Source organism: Anser cygnoides, chromosome 2 (assembly GCF_040182565.1).
Source record: "Anser cygnoides isolate HZ-2024a breed goose chromosome 2, Taihu_goose_T2T_genome, whole genome shotgun sequence".
Classification (NCBI taxonomy): Eukaryota; Metazoa; Chordata; class Aves; order Anseriformes; family Anatidae; genus Anser; species Anser cygnoides.
This window is the reverse complement of record NC_089874.1, coordinates 47,979,467-48,000,775: the sequence shown is the minus strand read 5'-3', so window position 1 is coordinate 48,000,775 and position 21,309 is coordinate 47,979,467. Positions and strand designations below refer to the sequence as shown.

Genomic DNA, 21,309 nt, shown 5'->3' with positions numbered 1-21,309 from the left:
TATGATATTTTAAAAATATGAGTAAGAATGCCAATTCAAATTTGGTTTGTCATCCAGCAGCCTAGAAAAACAACTTCTAAATTACCCAGACTCTGCATTTAAGCATGGACCAGTTCTCCACTCTGAGTTATAATTAGAAGTTCCTCTTTAATAGCTTCAACATTGCATATCATGATTTTTTTCAGTGATGCTTTACAGACAATGTAGCTGGTAAAATGCAGTTAAGGACACTGGTCTTTTTACCTTTTTCCTTTAATGTAAAATCTTGTACTGAAATTTCTGAAGGTATTTTTCCATTTGGTATGACATTGCTGTTTCGCTAAAAGAAAACAAACAAACAAAATCAAGAAAAATGCTACCACCATCAGAGAGCAAATGCAGTAATATCTTTTCAAATCGCAATTGAGCAGTATAAACCTGAAATCTGTTTTAATCTTTTCTTGAGATTCAATATGGTTGTCATCAGTTTTTGCCTTTATACTCCTACTAACTAAGGAAAAGAAAGGAACTTTGTCTCTCATATGCTGTAAGTTCCCTCTTAATTTCGTGCAAATTTTATGGAAAGCTCTTTGCTATGGTGCTACCCTGCTACGTCTACCCTGCAAAAGCTCCCCATAGTGTTCTAGCATGGCTCAAGATCTGCTGTTTTTCAAGTGATCAAAAATCTCTCACCCAGAAAAAGGGTCCCAAAGCATAGAGAAAAGCAGCGTGTGAGAAGATGCCCCTTGAGTCATCTGATAGTTCAATCTCTTCTTGCTTAGGCCCTTTAAGTTCATGAAGTTCTATAGGATAGAGATAAATGCAGGACATAGGACCCTTCAGAGTCCTCCCTGCCCTCTCCTTACTTTATATAATAGGTGGCTACATCTGGGTCCTTATGCAAGTATTTTACCCTTTTTTGGCCCCGGTCTCGCTTGTGGATTTTATTCAGCTTCTTGGAATGGTTTATTCCTAGTTTGGTACTCTTGAAAGATTCTAAGCGCTTCCTCATCGTCCTATGGAAAATTTCCTTGTCTTGTTTCTCATCTTCACTGTGCATGATCTCATGTCGACTGTACAGGTGTTTGTGCTGTTACCAGGAAAGGAAGACAACATTCATTTGTTTAGAAATACAGCTGGAAGCCCTGAGTCAATGCATGCAGTGTCATGCCACGAAAACAACTCTTTGAAAAAGAATGAACCAAAGGCTAATTTAAAGGCATTAATGAAAATCCTATTTTTCTTTCTCTCTCTTGACCATGAAACAGGTATAAATCTGCAAATTTTAAGTATACCTAAGAAAGAGTGACAGTTATTCCAAATAAACCTCTAAGTGTCTGAAACTTCAGTTGGTACGCCCCAGTTAATCTGAACGTATATTGGATGTAGTTCTGCATTCCACTAGCCCCAGTGAAATCAAAGGCACTAGCTCTGTGAAAGAAGGCTGTCCATATGTGAGAAAGAATATAGACAAAGAGCCTATCTCCCTCAAGGATGGATTTTGGGGATGGGTTCTTTCCTTCTCAGTTTTGCTTCCAACCTTCTGCTCTCAACCTCTTACTCTCACCTCCTGCCTAGGTTTATACAGGTACTGTTGTAGGGTGTGGTGAGCAACTGTATCTTCTGTGTCCCGAATACTTTTCCTCCTCTGCTCTAAAGCTTGCATGTCGAGGCAAACCGGTCCAGCCTTTTCTCTCCTGAACAAGAATACAAAATACAAACAGCACTTTTAAAAGATGAAGTAAAAATTGGCTACATGAAAATACCTAATGAGAAAATTGAGAAGAGTATTGATTTTTGTCTTTCAAGTGGGTGTAGCATTTATTTCTCCATTTACATGAAAGAAGGGCTGTTCTGTGAAAGACTCATGAGTTAATGAAGCAGTAATTTTTTTCCTTGGCTCTCTCCTGACTTTTTCTGGAGTAGACACGGAAATGACATCTAGCCACACCTATAGCAACTGATGAACAAAAAGCACATGAAACAACTGTAATGTGGTTGTCTGCTTCATCTTCCAACCTTTACTGCAAAATTTGTTTGCCAAATGCTACCATATAGCAGCATTCTATAACCCATGTTATGTGTGAGGAAAAGATTAATTAAAGTTCAAAAAAATAGTGAATGAAGCCCCTGTAACTGACATTTTACAAATTTTGTAACTTTTTTTTCTTTTTTCTTGTTTTTCTTGCATTTCCTCACACATAACAAAACAAACAGAAGACAAAAACAATCAGTCCAAGTTACTTACAGTAAATAAGACACAGAGCTTTCCACAGTACTCGGGCGTGGGGTGCTGAAATCCACATTCACCATGTTGTCTGTACTTGGAGAACGTATAAATGCCAAGGAACCTCTACGTTCTCCCTGGCCACAGAAAGAAATAAGACATATTATGGCTGTAAACATTTAGAGCAAAATGTGAACCAGAAAATGCAGATCATTTCAGGCTGCCATATGCAAATGGCATAACTACTGCTGTCTGCAGCAAGAATCTGTACAAATCATGCTGATATTTCCATGAAATGTTTCATGTTAAAAATATATTTTGGAATCACATTTGTGTGATAAGCCTTATGTGTCCTTATGAAAAAGTGTTATTGCCTTTATCTAAATCCTTATTTATCTTTTATATGTTTTATTGTATACTATGCAATAATGATTTGCTACCAGAACAAAACATCCTAGGACTTTTTGCTATTTGCAGTCATCTCAGAGATGATCTGGATGGAAAGAACTTAGAGTGAAAACTAATCTTACCTGAGTCAGATGCCCACACTCATTAGAGTATGGCCTAATAATTAAATAGGTTTGTTTTCAAAGTTGCATGTATAAACTGACAAAAGTAAGCTTCTGGAAGTGTACCTACTTATAAGAATATGCTATTTGTTCTTTGGCACCTTGAGGAAAATGCAGAGGAGCTATTTTCAGAATCCTATACTGTGTCTCTGAAAAGTGGTAGTGGTAAGAAAAATATTATATTATATACTATATTTGTTAGGTTAAAAGCTGGACTAGATGATCTTAGAGGTCTTTCCCAACCTAAATGATTTGGTGATTCTATACTTATAAATTGCTCCTATTCATTTCCTGCGGATTATTTTCACATTTCCTGGATTAGGATCTCCCCTCCCAGTTGTAAGGAATTTATTTAGGTTCAGACTGAACTCACTCGAGCTGTTGTTCATTGAACAGATGCAGCATAACAGCAGAGTTGGAGAAAGACAAATTTATAAAAATAATTTATGAACTCCTGAGTTTCTTGCAGCTGAGAAGACAATGGATATCTGGGAGAGGCAAATCTCTACTCTTGTTTTATGCGCTATGCTAATGTACACTGGAAAAGGTCACTCTTCCAAACAATGACTAATCTAACTTAATCTGGCACTACTGTATGAGATTCAAGACATTTTTGGAAAAATTCTGGGGATAAAACTGCATGGCTTAGTGATCATTACAGCCATTTGCTCAAGTTAAAGATAAAATTATTGTAATGAATCTACTAAACAGATTCAGCAGTGTATCTGAACATGAGCGTCATGCTCATCATGTTCATCAACATCACATTCATTATCTAACTTTACTTATTGGAGGTGTGACCTCCAAAACATCATGAGAAAGAATATTAGTTCTTGATCTCAAGCAGTCTGAAAACTTTATGGATAATTTACAAAATCTCAAACTGAAGTATTTGTTTATCTTGCGAACCACTCCCCAGTTTTCACACTAAAATAATTTCTGAACTTGATTTTATTTTGTGAATTCAATCTTTGAAATTCCGTGTTTTACTGGAAGAAGTCTGCCTCGCTGTAGCACATTTTCCAAAAAAATGACATTATTATCAGTAGTGGGAGTAATAATATTTATCCTAAATAATGAAACTAAGTGTTGTATCATCTAGCTGTAAAAAGGAGTTCACTTGGCGATTAAGGGCATAGAGAGATTATCACTGTGAGATCGCTGTTTAAAATACTCCTTTTTAAAACTGTCCTCTGGCACTGTGTGAATGCTGCATATTTATGGTGATTTGAACTAAGCTGGCCAATTTCATACTGAAGAAGATTAGGAATTCATATACAATCCATTAGTATTGCTCTGGTCTGGGAACAGTATTCCAGCAGAAGGGCAGTAACCTTCTTCCATTTTGTAACTTCTAAAATTATTCCTGCTGCAAGTCATAAATTTCTGTGGTTTTATTTTCTATTATTCTAACCCTAATTTTTGAAGTGTGGGTGTTATGATTCCATTGAAATACAGTTACCCATCTCTCACTCTCTCTCTCTCTTTTTTTTTTTTTTTTTTAATTACTGTGATCTGGCAGAATGAGATTACAGGAATTCACCACTAAGGTCAAATATTCACATCATGTGGAAGTGAGCTTCTTCAAATCAGATTTGTCATCACATAAAACCACTGTTCTGCAGGAGCCAGATTCTGTTGACACATTTAGAAAGACAGTACTTTGCCTGATCCCTTTGCAACTGCAGTGCTTTTTGATACAATGATTATAGTTAGAAAGTTCTTTAGTAAAATCCAACAGGAAAGTACAGCAACGTATATACAGTATACTCATACTGGGGGATCAGGCTGATACTGAGAACTACAGCCACCCAAACAGATGATATTGAGACTCAAAATCCTTAATTCCATTTTGATTAACAAACAAACAAACAAAAAGCAGAGAAGAAAAAAAAAAAAGCAGAAATCAAAATGGATTTCTTTTAGATATCTCCTGAAATGTATCAACTTCAGGGTACATTGTAAATTTAAAAAAAAAAAAAAAAGGAGAGGAGAGGAGAGGAGAGGAGAGGAGAGGAGAGGAGAGGAGAGGAGAGGAGAGGAGAGGAGAGGAGAGGAGAGGAGAGGAGAGGAGAGGAGAGGAGAGGAGAGGAGAGGAGAGGAGAGGAGAGGAGAGGGAAAGGGAAGGCAAGGCAAGGCAAGGCAAGGCAAGGCAAGGCAAGGCAGAAATATGAAGCTATAATGTGTGAAAAAGTACCTCAGCCACATAGCTAATCGCGTCCTTCAAGTTGAGTTCATGGAAAACATTAAGGATTCGGTCTCTTGATTTTTGAGCAGACCTTCTCATCAGTACTTTACTGAGGAATTTCCTATCAAAATTGGACCACCTAATAATTTAAACAAACCATGTTAATGGCAACAAGCAATTTTAAAATCACAGCATTTTTAGTTTAGCATAAATGATTTTTTTTATGAGCTAAGCAATTTTAGAAAATAGTGAGCATAGCAAGTGAGTGATTTCGTTTTGAAGGTTTTGAAATAGCAGCTAAAGAAAGTTAAGGAAAAGCCTGTTACACAGCTATGCCACTGTCACAAAACATTTAATAGGTTTACTTACCCAATTATACTACAGCAGCAATAGTGCTATGATTACAGTGTCCCATTTCAGAGTCACTAGGACATTTTTTACTCAGGGAGATCACGTTAAATTATTTTCTACTTCTGACTATTTACTTCTATACTTATTAGCTTCATTCTAAAAGTTTAAGTTTATTTCCTCCTTTGGAAAGAAATCTGCTTTTCCTCAACTGTATTGTAGGACAACCAGCCTAGGAAGGCAGCTCATAGCAGTGCCCTTCACAAAGCACTGGCAGAGGGCCTTATTCATGCCATTTGGTAGTCTGGGGGATAAAAGTGATGTGTATTTTCTGTGATTTACACTTCCAAGATTGTCTGATAGTATGGCATCTGCCATTTCATATTTGAGCTCCAGAAAATTAAGGCTGTTTTTGATATTTTCTTCAGCCTTCCTTGAGATTTTCTCTAATGTGTGTGAGGCAACTTTGGAGACCAACCACTACCCAAAGTGATTCCGTCCATCTTGCCCAATGGCAATTTTGAGATTATATCTTTTTATTCTGATAGTTAAAATATCTTTGTTGAACATTATATTCACAGAATTGATAATTATTCATCAGAAGATCTGAAAATCAGTATCTACATCAGGCTATTACATCGGTGAAAATGCCGTGGATTGTCACTTCTTTGAGGAAGTAGTGTTTTCATGTACATGTAGTCCAAAAGAAGGAGACTTAACATGGTCACATTCAAAATAGATTACCACACACTCAACTGAGAACCTACATTAAGCCACTCTTCCTCATTACTTAAAGCAAATTACTTTCTGCCATATAAGAAGTCAGACACTAATCTGCCACTTTAAAAATATTTAGCCCCATCCTCAAGACAGTAAGTAGTTCAAACCTGAAGATGCATTCCCCTGCATTGTAGTCTTCTGAAATTAATTCCCAAAAACTAAGCTGAAGACTAAAATTATCAAAAAAAAGAGGATGTTCTATTTGGAATGTCTAATAAGAATTTTCTACTGCATAAATGAATACAGATCAGAATAAATATGTATTATCTCACATGAGTAAATGTAGGTATTATGGTGGGATAAATCATATGGTGAGTTTCTTGGCTTGCCTCAAACTTTTGGACTATCCAAGCCTTCTCACTTTGTATGAGCATAAATGTGTATATACATATACATAGTCTACTTCAGAATTAAACTAGAGAAAAAAAAAAAAAAAAAAAAGGAAATGAAGGCAACTCTCCCTGTAACTGGGTACAGAACGGTGAGCAATTCTGCTTGAGCTCACAAATAGCTAAATGCAATCTAGCTCCCAACTAGAAGCTGTATACCACTATACCTGCATGAGTACAGTGCTAAACCGAAGCTATCAGCTTCTCAATAAGACATATGGGAGAGCTCTGCAGAAGGCTAACACAACTGCATGACTTTTGGATTGGAACTAATCGGAACTGATGTTGAGTCAGTTCAGGACATTAGCGAGTCAGAACTGAGTGTCTGCACCTATGAAATGACCTAAATCCAGGGAGACAGTAACAGCCTGACCCTTAATAATGCTGTTAAAGGTCATATTTAATGACCTTTTTTCACATTAATTCATCTACTTTAGGGAAGCCTGCTAACATTTCACATGTAGTTTAAAGAAAATGGTATCTGAATCTTTCATCTGAGTAATTTTGCTTCTCTCTAGACGGATAAACAGAGGAGAATGGAAAAGATCCATAATTTTCATTATTGGTTTCAAACCAGTAGGCTTAAATGAATCATATGAATCAATTTCAAGGGCTCTCTGCAACCCCTTTTAGAGGTATTGAACCCATCCTTTGTAGAAATAGAACGAAGAACTCGCACAATAGTATTTGAGTTTATTAGTGTTTCCCAAACACAGAAAATGCTCATGAAATGGGGTATTCACAGAGAAAAAAAATATCATTGTTTTAGATTAAATTCTATATAAATAGCCAGTTCTCAAACCTTGAGAGAATCTCATCCTGAGATGTGAACTGAGAGGCATTTGCATACAGCTAGTCTGAACTTGTAGCAGAGAGAGAAAAGATTCCAGTTTTAGGGGATGAAAATAAAGTGTTTTCTTATTAGCTGCTGTGTTTTCAGTGTACAACCTTTTAAACTACGCTTGACATGTTTGCTGTCCCTCAATTCACAGGCTTAACAAGTCCTATTTTACAGAGATTTTCTAGCAGTATTTCAAACGTTACAAGTTATTTACTGCTTACTTGTCTCTTAGATAATTATGTCCTATTTGTCCAGAGATGTCTTCTATAGCAGAAAGGATGTGATCAAAAGCCTAGAAAAGTAAAAGTGGAATTCATATCACAAAAAAATTAAAGGCATAGTGAGAAAAAATCTCAATATATGTCAGGTTAGAACAGGTGGCTATGCAGAATAATTTTATTGCTGCTAAGCAGATTTTTTTCCCCATTTAGAGAAATGCTAACTACCATATGCCTGTCTTCAAAGGCCCTGAGCTTTCTAACCAGTTCTTTGCAAATTCACTAACTACTCTTAACTTCAAGGGTCTTAGTAAGAAGGTACTTGAGTTTCTACTTTATTAATATTGAATTTTAAGCCTCTTTATCAACTCATTTTACCATCTCCACTTCTGCTCTGTAAAGTAATGAGCTATTATTAGTGCTGATGATTAAGTCAGCTGAAAACTTTCCTTAGTGTTTCTTTTTAGACTTTTCAACATCTGTACTTCCATGAGAGTAGGAGTAGGAGTCATTTTTTTGACATCCAGGGCAAAATCCCATACTGGATTTTTTTATCACATGGCTGATAGCAATCCTGAGTTTTATAAATTTTGATTCAAGTCAAGGCTGCTGCAGGTAGAATTTGATCTTTTTCTTTATACAGTTGTTAACATTTCACTCTGAATACTGGACTTACTACAAAATATACAGCACACTGGTTTTAGAATGTGTAATATGGATTATTCCTGAATATAATACTAACTACTGTTTCAGAAGACATCTGACATGAAAGTGGTGAAAACGATATTATAAATTATGTGCCTCCCTCATATGCTCTGAGAATGGACAGTGCTCCCTCTCTCTAAAGGCTGCAACTTATACAGCTCTGGAAGCGCTGTACCTCCTGAGACAATATGTGCTAGAATATGGTGGTAAATCAGTATACACAATAAAGTGCCAGGATTAATGTTACTGTTCAGCCTATTCTACTCACGGAGATGTAAAGTATATCCCATGAAAGCAGAGAAATTATATTCCTGGGGTTAGAATCCTGACTTTCAAGTAGCTAAATATCAAAATTGTATTTCTGGATAAATATCCAGTCTGTAAACAGCTTTTCTGCTGGATAGCAAAGGTGTAACACAGTTATTCAATAGTTTTTAAAAGAATTCCTCAGGAAAAAAAAAAAAATGTCCATTACTAAGTTATTGATTCACTTTAGGTAACCTTCCGCTTGAAAACAGACAAGATTAGAAGCTTATACAAGTGTTAACATACTACAAGTGTTAAAACGCTTAATAAAGACGTAGCTTTATAAATCTGAAGAGAAAAAAAAATCTTTTCAAAGGTTAGAGAAATATAGGTACACACACCATTCAAATTGGACAAAAAACATTACCATTAACCTGGAATTATTTGTCATATGCACACTGCAAAGTCAGTTTTTTTCCATGAATACACAGTATTTAAGACAAATAAACTTACTTCCACATGCTTTATCCTAGCAAATGTCCTACACTTTTAGATGAAAAGACTATTATTACATCTGTTTCCCCAGTGCTGTCAGCCCCAGACCAGAACCTTCAGTTGAGTGTCCCCTCGCTGGACTCAGTCTGAAGACACATTACAGCCTACATGAACATTTTTGAAAAATTTGAAGGATTTTTCTCTTCAAATTTCAGTATAATTGCCTCCTCCTTTCCAAAACCAAAATTTCTTTAATATTTTTTTTTCTCTTGAGGCATTCTGTAAGAATTCAAAGGACACCACAACATTGTTTACAAGGATCTTACCCTGCCATGAAGTTTCTCATTCAGTTTTGGCTCTCTGTGTTCAGTTTTCTTCACTTTCAGCCACTGTACCAAAGGTTTGATTGTCAATCCCTGGGCAATGAAAATGATAATACTTAGGAATTGCCTTAGACTCCAGCTGCACAGTTAAAGAGAAACAGAGCAGTTTTGTACATGTATATGGCATTTCTCATACATCCCCATTTGATCCATCTCCCATTCAGAGGTAAAATAATGAAGTATCTTCAGCTCATGTTACAAAGACTTGAAAAGACAATAACCAGTGGAAAAACATATCTTCTATACAGAAAAATACGGTAGTGGAAAGCTGAAAAAAAATTTCATATACTAATGAATGTGTTGTTTTCTGCACGTCAGTAGTTTGTGATCACAATTAATTTTTTAATAAATTTGAGAAGACTTCCAAGCTTGTATGTAGTGACACATCTCCATTTAAGTTCATGTTTTTTCATCCAGAAATTACTATTTTTTTTTGGATGCTAAATACATTCTTAATCCACTGCTTACTTTTATGTTTTAAAACAAGGATTTAGGTTCCAGTAGATCAACTTAATGAATGTATTTGCCAGTAAAAAGGACTGTTCCCTATAGTTATTCACATGAGGTGAAGGATGCTTAATCAGATATTAACTTGAGCACTATTAATACCAATCATCTAAGACTGAACATTTTTTAGCACAGAGAAAATTGTCTTTTGTCTCTTGTGGTACTGTATGAAAACATAAAATAGGATCTTTGTTACTAAAATTACAAAGTCAATTATACTTCCAGTTCAGTGAAGCAATATGCAACCTTCAGCTAGGAACTGTTCTCAGCATTCAGTACTTTTGATAGACTCCTTTTCCTTGCAAGAAACATGCTTAGGAATTTGACTTACCTGGAAAATAACAGTAAAAAACACAACAATGATAGTTGTGCTGACAAACAGGTTTTTCTCTTTCACTATGTCCTTATCCAGAAGTGCAACCAGAGCAAAAGCAACTGCTCCACGTAGTCCACCATATGACATCACCACCTGGTCTATTATCTCCAGCTGGACCATTCGGTAGTGGTTAAGAATCCATGTCTGTATAACTACACCTACAAAAAACAAATGCCAGCGTGTCTAGAAATACTCTTATGAAATGTCAGTATCTCAACAATGTGTAACAGAAACAATGCCAGCAATCTGATTTCATAACAAATTTTCTACACCTCCTTTTTCTACCTCTCCCTCTACATCTCCCTCTCCATTGCAACACTGCCAAGAGGGCTGGGTCCACTTGGTACCTTCCCCTTCACATTTAGCCAAAGGAATTAGATCAATCTTCTTCTTTGATCCAGCAACCCTTCTGAGAATGCTGTCCACTGGTATGAGGCAAGAAATTTCCTTCCTCTGGAACAGGCACTGGAAGTGACAGCTATGTGCTGTCCTTTGAAATTAACAGTTGAGAAGGAATAGAATTTCTATTACTGTAGTAAATGATATGCACGGGGTATTTTAACAAAACAAGGAATGTGTTGAAAAACCATTGATTTAGGGACAAGATGTGGTACTGTTTACAAATCATACTAAAAATTGCCTTATGCAGGGTTGTATTCATATGCTCACATTGTCTTCAGGACTTCAGGTGAGATGCTGCCTGCTGTAGGAGACCTAAAGCTCTAGAAATCACAATGTCTCCCAGAGCTCCCACCATACAGAAGGAAAGCTGCTTCACCACTCCTGAGAGTGGTACAGCATGTGCATTGCACTACAGCAGGCCAGGTCTGCTAGCCAGAGCAAAAGAAATCCTTCTGTTTTTAGAGAACTTTGAGGTTGTAAGGCCTGTGGTGAAGGGGACCTTCAAAATTAATTCATGTCATCAATCTGACTCCTCTGAGGGCATGAGAGTTGTAATTCTGTAAGGCCTAATATCATCAGGTCTTTAGCAACCTATCAATCTCTAAGCTTAATTACATTCATGGATGCATTTTGTCATTGCTGAATATTTACTGTTTAATTAGTGCTCACACTTATTACAGGATTGTTAACCACTAATTCTAGAAATACAACAAATAACAAAATTAAGAAAGTGAAAATTTGTTTAAGCACCTTTACACACATCTGCAGCTACTGAGTGGTGGCTAATTTAACAACGGTTACAAGTTATTTAGAAAGGAGGCCATGGGGCTAAGCCTTTCATTCAGCCCAGGAGTCTGTAATCAGAATATGAATATAGAGTCTAGGAAGCCTGTCAACTAGATAGATGCTTCAGCTTTTATTTAAATTTAAGTCAGGTATTCAAGATAAACAACCAAACTAACCTGTTTATTTTTTTCCTAGGAATAAGTACATATGCAAAATACATAGTGATGTAAAGAATAAAAAATTACTCTCAAGAAGTACTTAATTCTATCCCTCTTTGGCTATTTTAGGCTCTTTGCTATTACACAAGACAGTGATTAAATTATAGAACTACATAGTTAGGCAAATCATCACTGGTATTTTGAAATGTTTGCAAACATTTCAAACATAAACCCAGTACATTGACAGGGGGTAATCCCTACATGCCACAGTCTTATTTACTCAGCTTTTCACCAGTCACTGAGAATTATTTCTTAAGCCAGAGAACCTTCTGTGTAATTGTATATGGTCTTACATCACTGTGTGTCTCAAACCTGAAGTCAACCATAAAACTAGCTTAAGACAATCTCTTTATTACCAAATTGAAGGAGCTGAAGAAAAGAGATGGCTGACAGGACACAAGTTTTTTTTGATAGGCTGTAAGTTATAGAACAAAGTCCATTTCATTGGGAGATTTTGCCAACGCTGTGTGCTGCATCAATAAAAGTTAGCCACTATGTGATTAATGTTAACCACTGGGATAGTCATGTCCTCACAAAAGTGAAATCCTACTATATTTCCAACATATGATGCATATGATTATTGTAAAAAATCTACCTTCCTAACTTGACAACAACCATAATTCAACTGAAATGAATGGACTGTTTTAAAAGGTATAAACCCAGAATTAAACCCCCCCCTTTTTATTTTTATTTTTTTCAAAAGAATATATATTAACAACATAATGCAAGGCAAAGAAGAAGGTCATCCCCTTACCGATGACTCTATATACTGAGATGAATACCAGAGTCAACAGTATAAAAGCTGTATTCCATGTCCAGATGGCTGGATTTACAGCTGAAATTCCTAGGAACATGAAGATAACAGTTTCTGCTCCACTGGCCAACATTTTCATGGTATACCTTACAGTTGTAGAAGATTGTTCAGATATGTTAGCTTTGACATATTTCTGACAGCAAATGCCACAGAAAGTTATCCTGGAGGGAGAAGGGAGGGGGACAAAAAAAAAAAAATTGTTCAGAAAATACTTGTAACATTTAATACTATTTCTATCTAGCCTGTCACATGGTGATAAAAACTCACCATTAATTTCTAAGGAAAAAGAAAAATACACTTGGAGACTATTCTACTGTCTAATCTGGTTAAAAAGCACATCTCAAACATTCATCCTGAGGTGACCCCCAAAAGTCTGAAGACAGCATTTCATTAGATCATAAAAGACCTCAGTTTCTTCTGTTTTTTAGGATACCATGCTGTTTTATGTGTAAAAGTTTAATTCTTGTTTACATTAGCTAGAAACTTAAACTAATGATCTGTTTGCAGTAGGATTTCCAAATATTGAATATACTCACAGGAACATCTACAATGACACAGAGATACTCAAGCTAAAACAAAGTTTAGGCAGACCTAAAGAGAACAGTCCAGAAAGTGAAAGCAGCAGATAATGTCTGTCATAGAATTCCTTAGAAAAGTATTGTTTTACATACAAATCACGAAAAATGGACAATTGTTAATTACGGAAATATTATTAACACCAAAGAAGAAAGAATCAAATATGTATTTTGCCAAAGACATTATCATGTTGCACAGCAAATACTGGAAAATTTGCATTCCTTTTTGAAGATGAATAATGATGGTATTTGCAAATTATAATCTACTGCAGTGCGAAGATAGTAATACTCAGCATAAAATTTATAAGTGTCACATTCTGTAGCCACCCTATATAATTTAGGTCTTTCCTTTTAATGTTTACAGAAACTATATTCCCTTCTCAGCCCCTTCACAGATAACAATAAAAGGGGACTTACGCAAGGATAGCAGAAAGAGAAAGCATCTCTGATGTGAGGTAGGACAGGTAGGAAATAATAAACACAAATCCAGGTTCAATGATTCTAACATGCTTGGTGAAGCGGCTGACCAATGAGAGCAGGAATGCAAACAAAATGCCAACCAGTGTCCCACCCAGGCTCACCACAAAGAATGACACTGAAATACAAAAAAAAAAAAAAAAGAGTTTTGAACTAGTTCTTCTTCTATTGTAAGGCCAGCAAATCAGAGAAAATTTTTGCAGGACACTTCAAAAATAATTTCTAAAATGCAACAAAATGAATTCTTTTGAGCACTTGGTAGGGGAACAGAGCACTCTCAGCATCCTGTAGGAAAAAAAAAATATATTTATTTATTACTTTCTGTTAAGCATCATCATTTTAGGCTTATTCAAAACCCACTGAATTTCTTTGAACAATTCTTTTCCCACTGTTCCATAAACAAATGTTTTTCAAAAAGCATGTTATGGACTATGCCAAAGTCTCTGTTAGCACATCGATTTGTAAGATAATGTAGTATCTTGTCATGCTTAGAACTGGAAAGAGTAACAAAAATTTTATGCAGCTAACATTGCTTGACAGCTAGTGGTAAACATTAATTGATGGTAATCACTATGATGAGGAGTAAGAAAGCATATATGCAAGCTCAGCTTTCATAGAATGAAGAAAAGTTGTGGGCTGGAACTAAGGACATGTTATAAAATACAAAGAAAATATGAATAGCTCTGAAGTCTGGTGGTCTTAACAGCTGAACTCCACATCTGTTAATTCTCTTCAGAAGAGAACAAATCTGAATGAGTTTCACAAATGTTCAGGAATGTTCACTTATTTACTTTCTGAAAACATTCTGACAGGTTCATCTTCTTTATATATGCCACAGGAACATGGGAATGCAAGTGACAAGGGTAAGGGCTGAAAAAAAACAGTTTCTGATAGCATAACAATATTTGATTTAAAAGTCTTCATATGTACATCAGTGATATGATACAGAATTCAATTCTACACACCTATGCCTTTGACACATTCAATCCCCGTCACATTCTCTGGTCCTAGTTCAACAAAATTTTTAAACACATTGTACAGCACCTGAAAAGAAAAGTAAACTGACTTAGTATTTGTGCCTGAATTAAGCCTATTAGAAACATCTCATTATGGGCCCCAACATTATGAATTCTGAAATTATGCAAGACTGAAGGAGATTTTGTGTGGAAAGAGATTTTGCAGATTTTTTTAATTTTGCAAAATGGAAAAGATGCAGGGGAACAGAAAGAAATAAAAATCCCAACACAACAACAAAATCCTTTCCATTTCTTATTTAAATACAATTTTTATATTTTAGAAGCATTGTTACATCTATGTGCCTGTGGGTTTTCTAAGGCACTTCTCATTCTAAAATTCAAGTGTTTGGCAGAAGATTTTTTTTTATTGCCTGCAAAAGGTAAATAAGATAGTGAGATCATAACAATCATAGAATCATAGAATAGTTAAGGTTGGAAAAGACCTTCAAGATTATCTGGTCCAACCATCACCCTACCACCAATATTATGTCCACCAAACTGTGACCCAAAGTACCGCCTCCAACCTATCCTTAAAAACCCCCAGCGATGGTGACTCCACCGCTTCCCTGGGCAACCCGTTCCAATGCCTAACTACTCTTTCTGAGAAGACATTTCTCCTAATTGCCAACCTAAACCTCCCCAGCACAACTTTAGCCCATTCCCTCTATCACTAGTTATCTGTGAGAAGAAGCTGACCCCCAGCTCCCCACACCTTCCTTTCAGGTAGTTGTAGAAAGCAATATGGTCTGTCCTGAGCCTTCTTTTCTCCTGACTAAACAATCCCTCAGACGCTCCTCACAGGACTTGTGTTCCAGGCCCTTCACCAGCTTTGTAGCCCTTCTCTGGGCATGTTCCAGGGCCTCAGTGTCCTTCTTGTAGTGAGGGGCCCAAAGCTGAACACAGGACTCGAGGTGCAGCCTTATCAGAGCAGAGTACAGGGGTGCGATCAGCTCCCTGGTCCTGCTGGCTACACTATTCCTGATCCAAGCCAGAATGCCGTTGGTCTTCTTGGCCACCTGGGCACACTGCTGGCTCATGTTCAGCCAAGCATCAGCCAACACCCCCCGATTCCTTTTCCTCTGCAAAGCTTTCCAATCACTCTGCCTCAAGCCTGTAGCATTGCATGGGGTTGTTGTGACCAAAGTGCAGGACCTGGCACTTGGTTTTGTTGAACTTCATCCCACTGGCCTCTGCTCATTGACCCATCCTGTCCTGGTCCCTCTGCAGGGCCTTCCTGCCCTTCAGCAGATTGACACTTCCCCCCAGCTTGGTGTTTTCTGCAAACTTACTGAGGGTACACTCAATTCCATCATCCAACTCATCAATAAAGATATTAAAGAAGATGGGCCCTAACACTGACCCCTGGGGAACACCACTCATGACCAGTTGCCAATTGGATTTCACACCATTCACCACCACTCTCTGCACCCAACCATCCAGCCAGTTTTTAACCCAGAAAAGAGTTTGCATGTCCAAGCTATGGGCTGCCAGCTTTTCCAGAAGAATACTGTGGAAGACTGTGTCAAAGGCCTTGTTGAAGTCTAGGCAGACTACGTCAACAGCCTTTCCCTCATCCACCAGGCAGGTCACCTGGTTGTAGAAGGCGATGAGGTTGGTCAGGCAGGACTTGCCTTTCATGAACCCAGGCTGGTTGGCCCTGATCCCCCAGTAGTTCCACATATGCTGTGTGATTGCACACAAGATGACCTGTTCTGTCACCTTTCCTGGCACCGAAGTCAGGCTGACAGGCCTGTAGTTCCCCGGGTCCTCCTTATGAGTCTTTCTATAGATGGGCGTCACATTAGCAAGTCTCCAGTCATCTGGCACTTCTCTGGTTGACCATGACCACTGATAGATGATGGAAAGAGCTTCGGCAATAACATCCTCCAGATCCCTCAGCACCCTCGGGTGGATCCCATCTGGCTCCATGAACTTGTGACAGTCCAGGTGGAGCAGCAGGTCTCTAACTGTTTCCACCTGAACTGTGGGGGTTTTCTTCTGCTCCCTGTGCCAGACTTCCAGGTTGGGATGCTGAGTACCCCAAGAATAAGTGGTCGGACTAGTAAAGACAGATGTAAAGAAGGCATTGAGAATCTCAGCCTTTTCCTTACTCTCAGTAGTCATGTTCCCTGCCGCATCCAGTAAAGGATGGAGACTCTCCTTGGCCTTTCTCTTACTGTTAAGATATCTGTAAAAACATTTTTTGTTATCTTTTATCACAGTGGTCAGGTTGAGCTCATGCTGGGCTTTAGCCTTTCTGTTTTTTTCTCTGCATATGCTAGCAAGTTCCTTGTGCTCTTCTCAAGTTGTCTGTCCTTTCTTCCATAGGAGGTAAACCCTTTTCTTCTCCTGGCGTCTCAGCAAAAATTCCCTGTTCAGCCATCTGGTCTTCTTCCCCATCGGCTCATCTTACAGCATATGGGGACAGCCTCCTCCCGCACCTTGAAGACTTCCGTCTTGAGGAGTGTCCAAACTGCCTGGACCCCTCTGTACTTCAGAACTGACTTCCAAGAGACCTTCGCTACTAGTGTCCTGAACAGTTCAAAGTCTGCCCTTGGGAAGTCCAAGGCAGCAGTTAACAAGATATTATTAATAAGATGCTAATAAGATACTGGATTGAAGTCGGCTTAACATACACAAAATATGTTGAACATAAAAGAAATATGTTGAACATAAAAGAGAATAAAATATAATAATTCTACTAAAGCTTTTCAAAAATTGGTAGTGCTGAAAGTAAAGAAGTCATCCATTCCCTGCCTGAAGAAGTTTGCATGAGCATCATTCCTGACAGGTGCTTGTCTATCTTATTCTTAAAGACTTTCAGTGATGGAGAACTTTCTATGGCTTTCTCAGCTTTTGTTGTTGCAGCTAAACTCATTAATTCTTACCATATTTACCATTTCTTTCACATTTATGCATACTTTCTTCTTCTGTGACAACTGTCTATAACATATTTAAGTTTAAAAAATACCTCGTGATCACTTTTTTTCCATCCTCCAATATTCCCTTATTCAATGTAGACAATGCTAATTGTTTCAAACGTTTTCATAGGCTATGCTTTCTCTTGTTGATGCTTACTGTTCTCTTCTGAAATCTTTTCAACAGGCAATCAAACTTTTTTTTTATTATTTATAGAGTTATTGTTTTTATTCATTTCACAGTAGCAAAAACTCATTTCCTTCTGAAAACAAATGATGTTGATGTATCAGTTCATCAAGAATTTATTTTAATATTTGTTTCTGGAAATACCTGCAAAGCACTGATGACACTGATATCTAAAGGCAATTTGTTTTTTCTGGAGGCCCTGAATGACATTTTCAAACTTAGGTTAACTGTCAGGCTGCTGCCAGTGATGTTGCAGTGCCTGGGGTGCAAAAAATTAAGTCACTGAGACTGGTGGACATATCGTATCCTCCTCTGGAGATAAACAGGAGAGATGATAGGAGATGAAGCAAGAAGAGAACTGAAGGTGTATAACAACTCAATTTTACAGCAGCTTTCTGCCATCAGACTTACTGATACCCTGACCACTAGGATTGTACTACAGAAGCGGCAGCTATTTTGTTTTGAGAAAAAATTTACATGAAAAGTTATTTCAATCAAAATAAAAACATGAGTAGAAATTTGGGATTGTTTTAAGCCTATTTTTCTTTTCTCTCTAAATGGAAAACAAACAAACATACAAACAAAAAAAACAGAAACTAACATATTACCAACACAAAATAAACCTGAAACTTTCTAAAATGTTTCACCATTTTCCCCAAACTGTGTCTTTGTTAATCTTTTTGATAAACACCTGACTGGAGTAGAAGAGAAGGAACAGGCACAAGCACTTTTCCCAAATCTGTATCTAAGGTATGCACATGATTAATGGACATAAAGAAAATAGGCAAAAGACTATTTCTATTTTTAAAAAATCCCCAGAGATAATTTTGGTAAATCATGAAAGCCATACTTAAGACAGGAAAGGCAAAAAAAACATTTATACCTGAAATCTGGTTTTAAATGTCATTGTCCTCATCTAACCCAGGAATGTGACTTAGAGGCTCCAAATGTTCTTATTATGAAGAATATTATGAAGGAATATTCTTATTATGTGGCTTACAGGCTCCAAATAGCTTTCACGTTTGAATATAAAATCTTTGCAATATCATGTTTGTAAGCAAGACAGAGAACACCATGAACTAGGCTAGACTAGCCCATGAGTAGATATACACTTCAGAGAAGAAAAAAAAAAACAAACACTGTAGAGTTAGGGTGATGTTGGGATATATTAATTTACTTACCACAGTTACAGCATCGTTCAGAAGAGATTCTCCAAAAACAATGATGAATAGAACTTCATTGACATGGACTTCTTCAAACACTGCCAGAACTGCTACAGGATCCACAGCTGCAATTAAGCTGCCAAAAAGGAGGAAGTCCAGCAGTCCACTATCCAGGTGGCCTTCAAAAACAAAGTAAGCAAAGTATAAGCAGAGTCAGCTCTTCATTATCTGTAGTAATGAAGTAATGACAGACTGTTATATTACAGATAATGCAAAATCCTTGAAAATACTAAGTCACTAACTGGGCATCATGGCATAGATGCTACTTAACATGTTCATCATGGTGTTACCTTGTGTTCTACAAGATTTGTTGGATCCAGAATTGTCCCATCTGGCTCAGAGTTGATTCTGGAACCAATACAGCCCCATTCTTATGGCAAGGCACCTGATGTAAATGTTTCCAGATCTACACTGATGTTGTATTTATGTGCCATATTTTTTATCTAACTTAAGTATATTATCTTAGTATAACTGAGAACTGACAAGGTGGCTAGAAGAATATACCAGTAGTCCTGAAGTAAATGTTCCAAAATACTTCATGCCACTTCAGGCCAAATCTTACTCTTGCTTACTAGATGACTGCTACACTAAGAAATACACTCAGTGCAGTTAGGCAGCACTTCTGGCTTCCTTAGTCAAATATACATGTATTGATAGCTGCAGTTGAACCAGCTTTTCCCAAATTATGATCCATGAGGCCATTATTAAATTGTCTGCAAGTGGACCATAGAAATAGATGAATAACTAAAATGTATAATCTCAATATGTATGTGTTGTAGCCTATGAGAAATTTCAAATGGTGTTTTTTGGCAATGATTTCAAAGGTTTTGGAACTACAAGGATCTGGTGACAAAGGAACACAGTATTTATTATTATTTTTTATCTTTAGTTATTAAGGTTAATTTGGTCAGCTAAAGAAACAGGAAATATATGCAAACAGAATGAGGCATGTATCACTATCACTTTAAAAGTAACAGAAAAGGGAAAGCCACAAAGATGGCTTTGCACAACTGCCTAAAGATCTTGCAAAATTTACTGTCTTCATGCAATCAAAAGTGAGATCTCAGTTCTTTTTATCTGAGGAACAGATTTCTTCAAGGGTAGAGAACAAGAAAAAAATCCTCTGTGTTCATTAGTGGATGGAGGGGGAAACAAGGTTCACTAAGAGGTGATGAAGTCCAAAATTATATGAGGAAGAACAAAAAAGGAATATGTTCAGATTTCATTCATGCGAACACAGTGCAGAGGCCCACAACTAAAGTTAATAGGCAGTTGTATCAGGCATGATTTATAAAGTTTGGAAAGAAATTGATCTGATTAAATTATTTGGAAGAATGAGTCAGACAATGAACAACCAGTAGCCCTAGACAAAAGATTAGAATTGCCTGTAAAGTATTTCCAGAACAACACGGCCACTCCCCTAGTAGATACAAGATTACAAGATAATTTTTCAGAATGTTTAGTCTTTGGAAAGTAATTGGAGGAGAAACTTGATTCCAAATATTTTTGTTACTAAACGCATAAGCGTATTTACTCAAGAGAAGGACATGGGAAGCCAGAGATAGGAGTAGAGAATGCCCTGTGGTACACAATAGGCAATAATCTGGGGGAGCTGCAGAAAATCATATTCTCTCAGGGACCTTGGTAAGGCCCTGAAAAGAAAAACTCACAGTTTGCACAGACATATAACTACTCAGTATTTTCAAAAACAGAGATAGTCTTGTTCACATTTGCACATATGGGGCTGTGAATGAGGACTGAATCTTTCCATTTTTTTGTGTGAGAGGGTAGTTGACGCAGTGAGATGAAATCTGTGCCAAAATTTCTGAGAACAGCCTTGAACCTAAATCTAAATAAGGATTCCATCAAGCATTGTCCTGTTCTGCCATGCTTAAGGAAGGACAAGCCCAATGACTATAACTATCTGGTATCAGGGTACAATAGAACATAAGCTTTTAAAATAAATTGGCTCACTGAGATTGCTTATCTTTTTTATATGTTACCAATTATAATCATTGGTACATTCTTTGAAGAGCTGCAAAGCTAGAAAGCAAATATTTATGGAGAAGTTGGGACACATCTATAACTCCTACAAAACAGTGTCAAGAAGCATGGGGTTGCTAAATGAGACTTGTAGTTAGACTAATAATAAAAGTTATCTACAAGTGATACATGGCCATTTCTTCCTCCAGCTCACTGCAGTCTGGAGTAACTAGCTGCCAACAGTGACACCTGAACAAGGTAAGTTTGCTGTGCCCAATTTAAGACTCCCACTCATGCTCAGCACATTGCCGTGATGACCTAGATTGTACAGGGAAAAAAGAAACCTAAGCATTAGACTCAACCACAATTATTCCAGTTCTATAGTAATGCTGCATGTGTTAGTTTTACACCAGATAGAGAAGTGCAATCAACCGTAAGATTTAGTATTAGATTCTTCTT

The 21,309-nt window shown here is 37.1% G+C and overlaps 1 protein-coding gene across 3 annotated transcripts in view; it reads right to left on the bottom strand.

Moving 5' to 3' along the window:
• The window catches only part of SLC9A3 (solute carrier family 9 member A3), a 52,318-nt gene that overhangs the window by 5,626 nt on the left and 25,383 nt on the right, over nt 1-21,309 (bottom strand). For all 3 annotated transcript variants that reach the window (XM_048075838.2, XM_048075839.2, XM_066992027.1), the window contains 12 exons: nt 18,826-18,986; nt 14,489-14,567; nt 13,464-13,641; nt 12,412-12,632; nt 10,207-10,409; nt 9,312-9,401; nt 7,543-7,613; nt 4,973-5,102; nt 2,228-2,343; nt 1,547-1,676; nt 893-1,069; nt 244-319 (listed from right to left, as the gene is read on the bottom strand). In XM_048075838.2, coding sequence (XP_047931795.1) covers nt 244-319; nt 893-1,069; nt 1,547-1,676; nt 2,228-2,343; nt 4,973-5,102; nt 7,543-7,613; nt 9,312-9,401; nt 10,207-10,409; nt 12,412-12,632; nt 13,464-13,641; nt 14,489-14,567; nt 18,826-18,986 — 1,632 coding nt within the window. The remainder of the gene's footprint in view (nt 1-243; nt 320-892; nt 1,070-1,546; nt 1,677-2,227; nt 2,344-4,972; nt 5,103-7,542; nt 7,614-9,311; nt 9,402-10,206; nt 10,410-12,411; nt 12,633-13,463; nt 13,642-14,488; nt 14,568-18,825; nt 18,987-21,309) is intronic.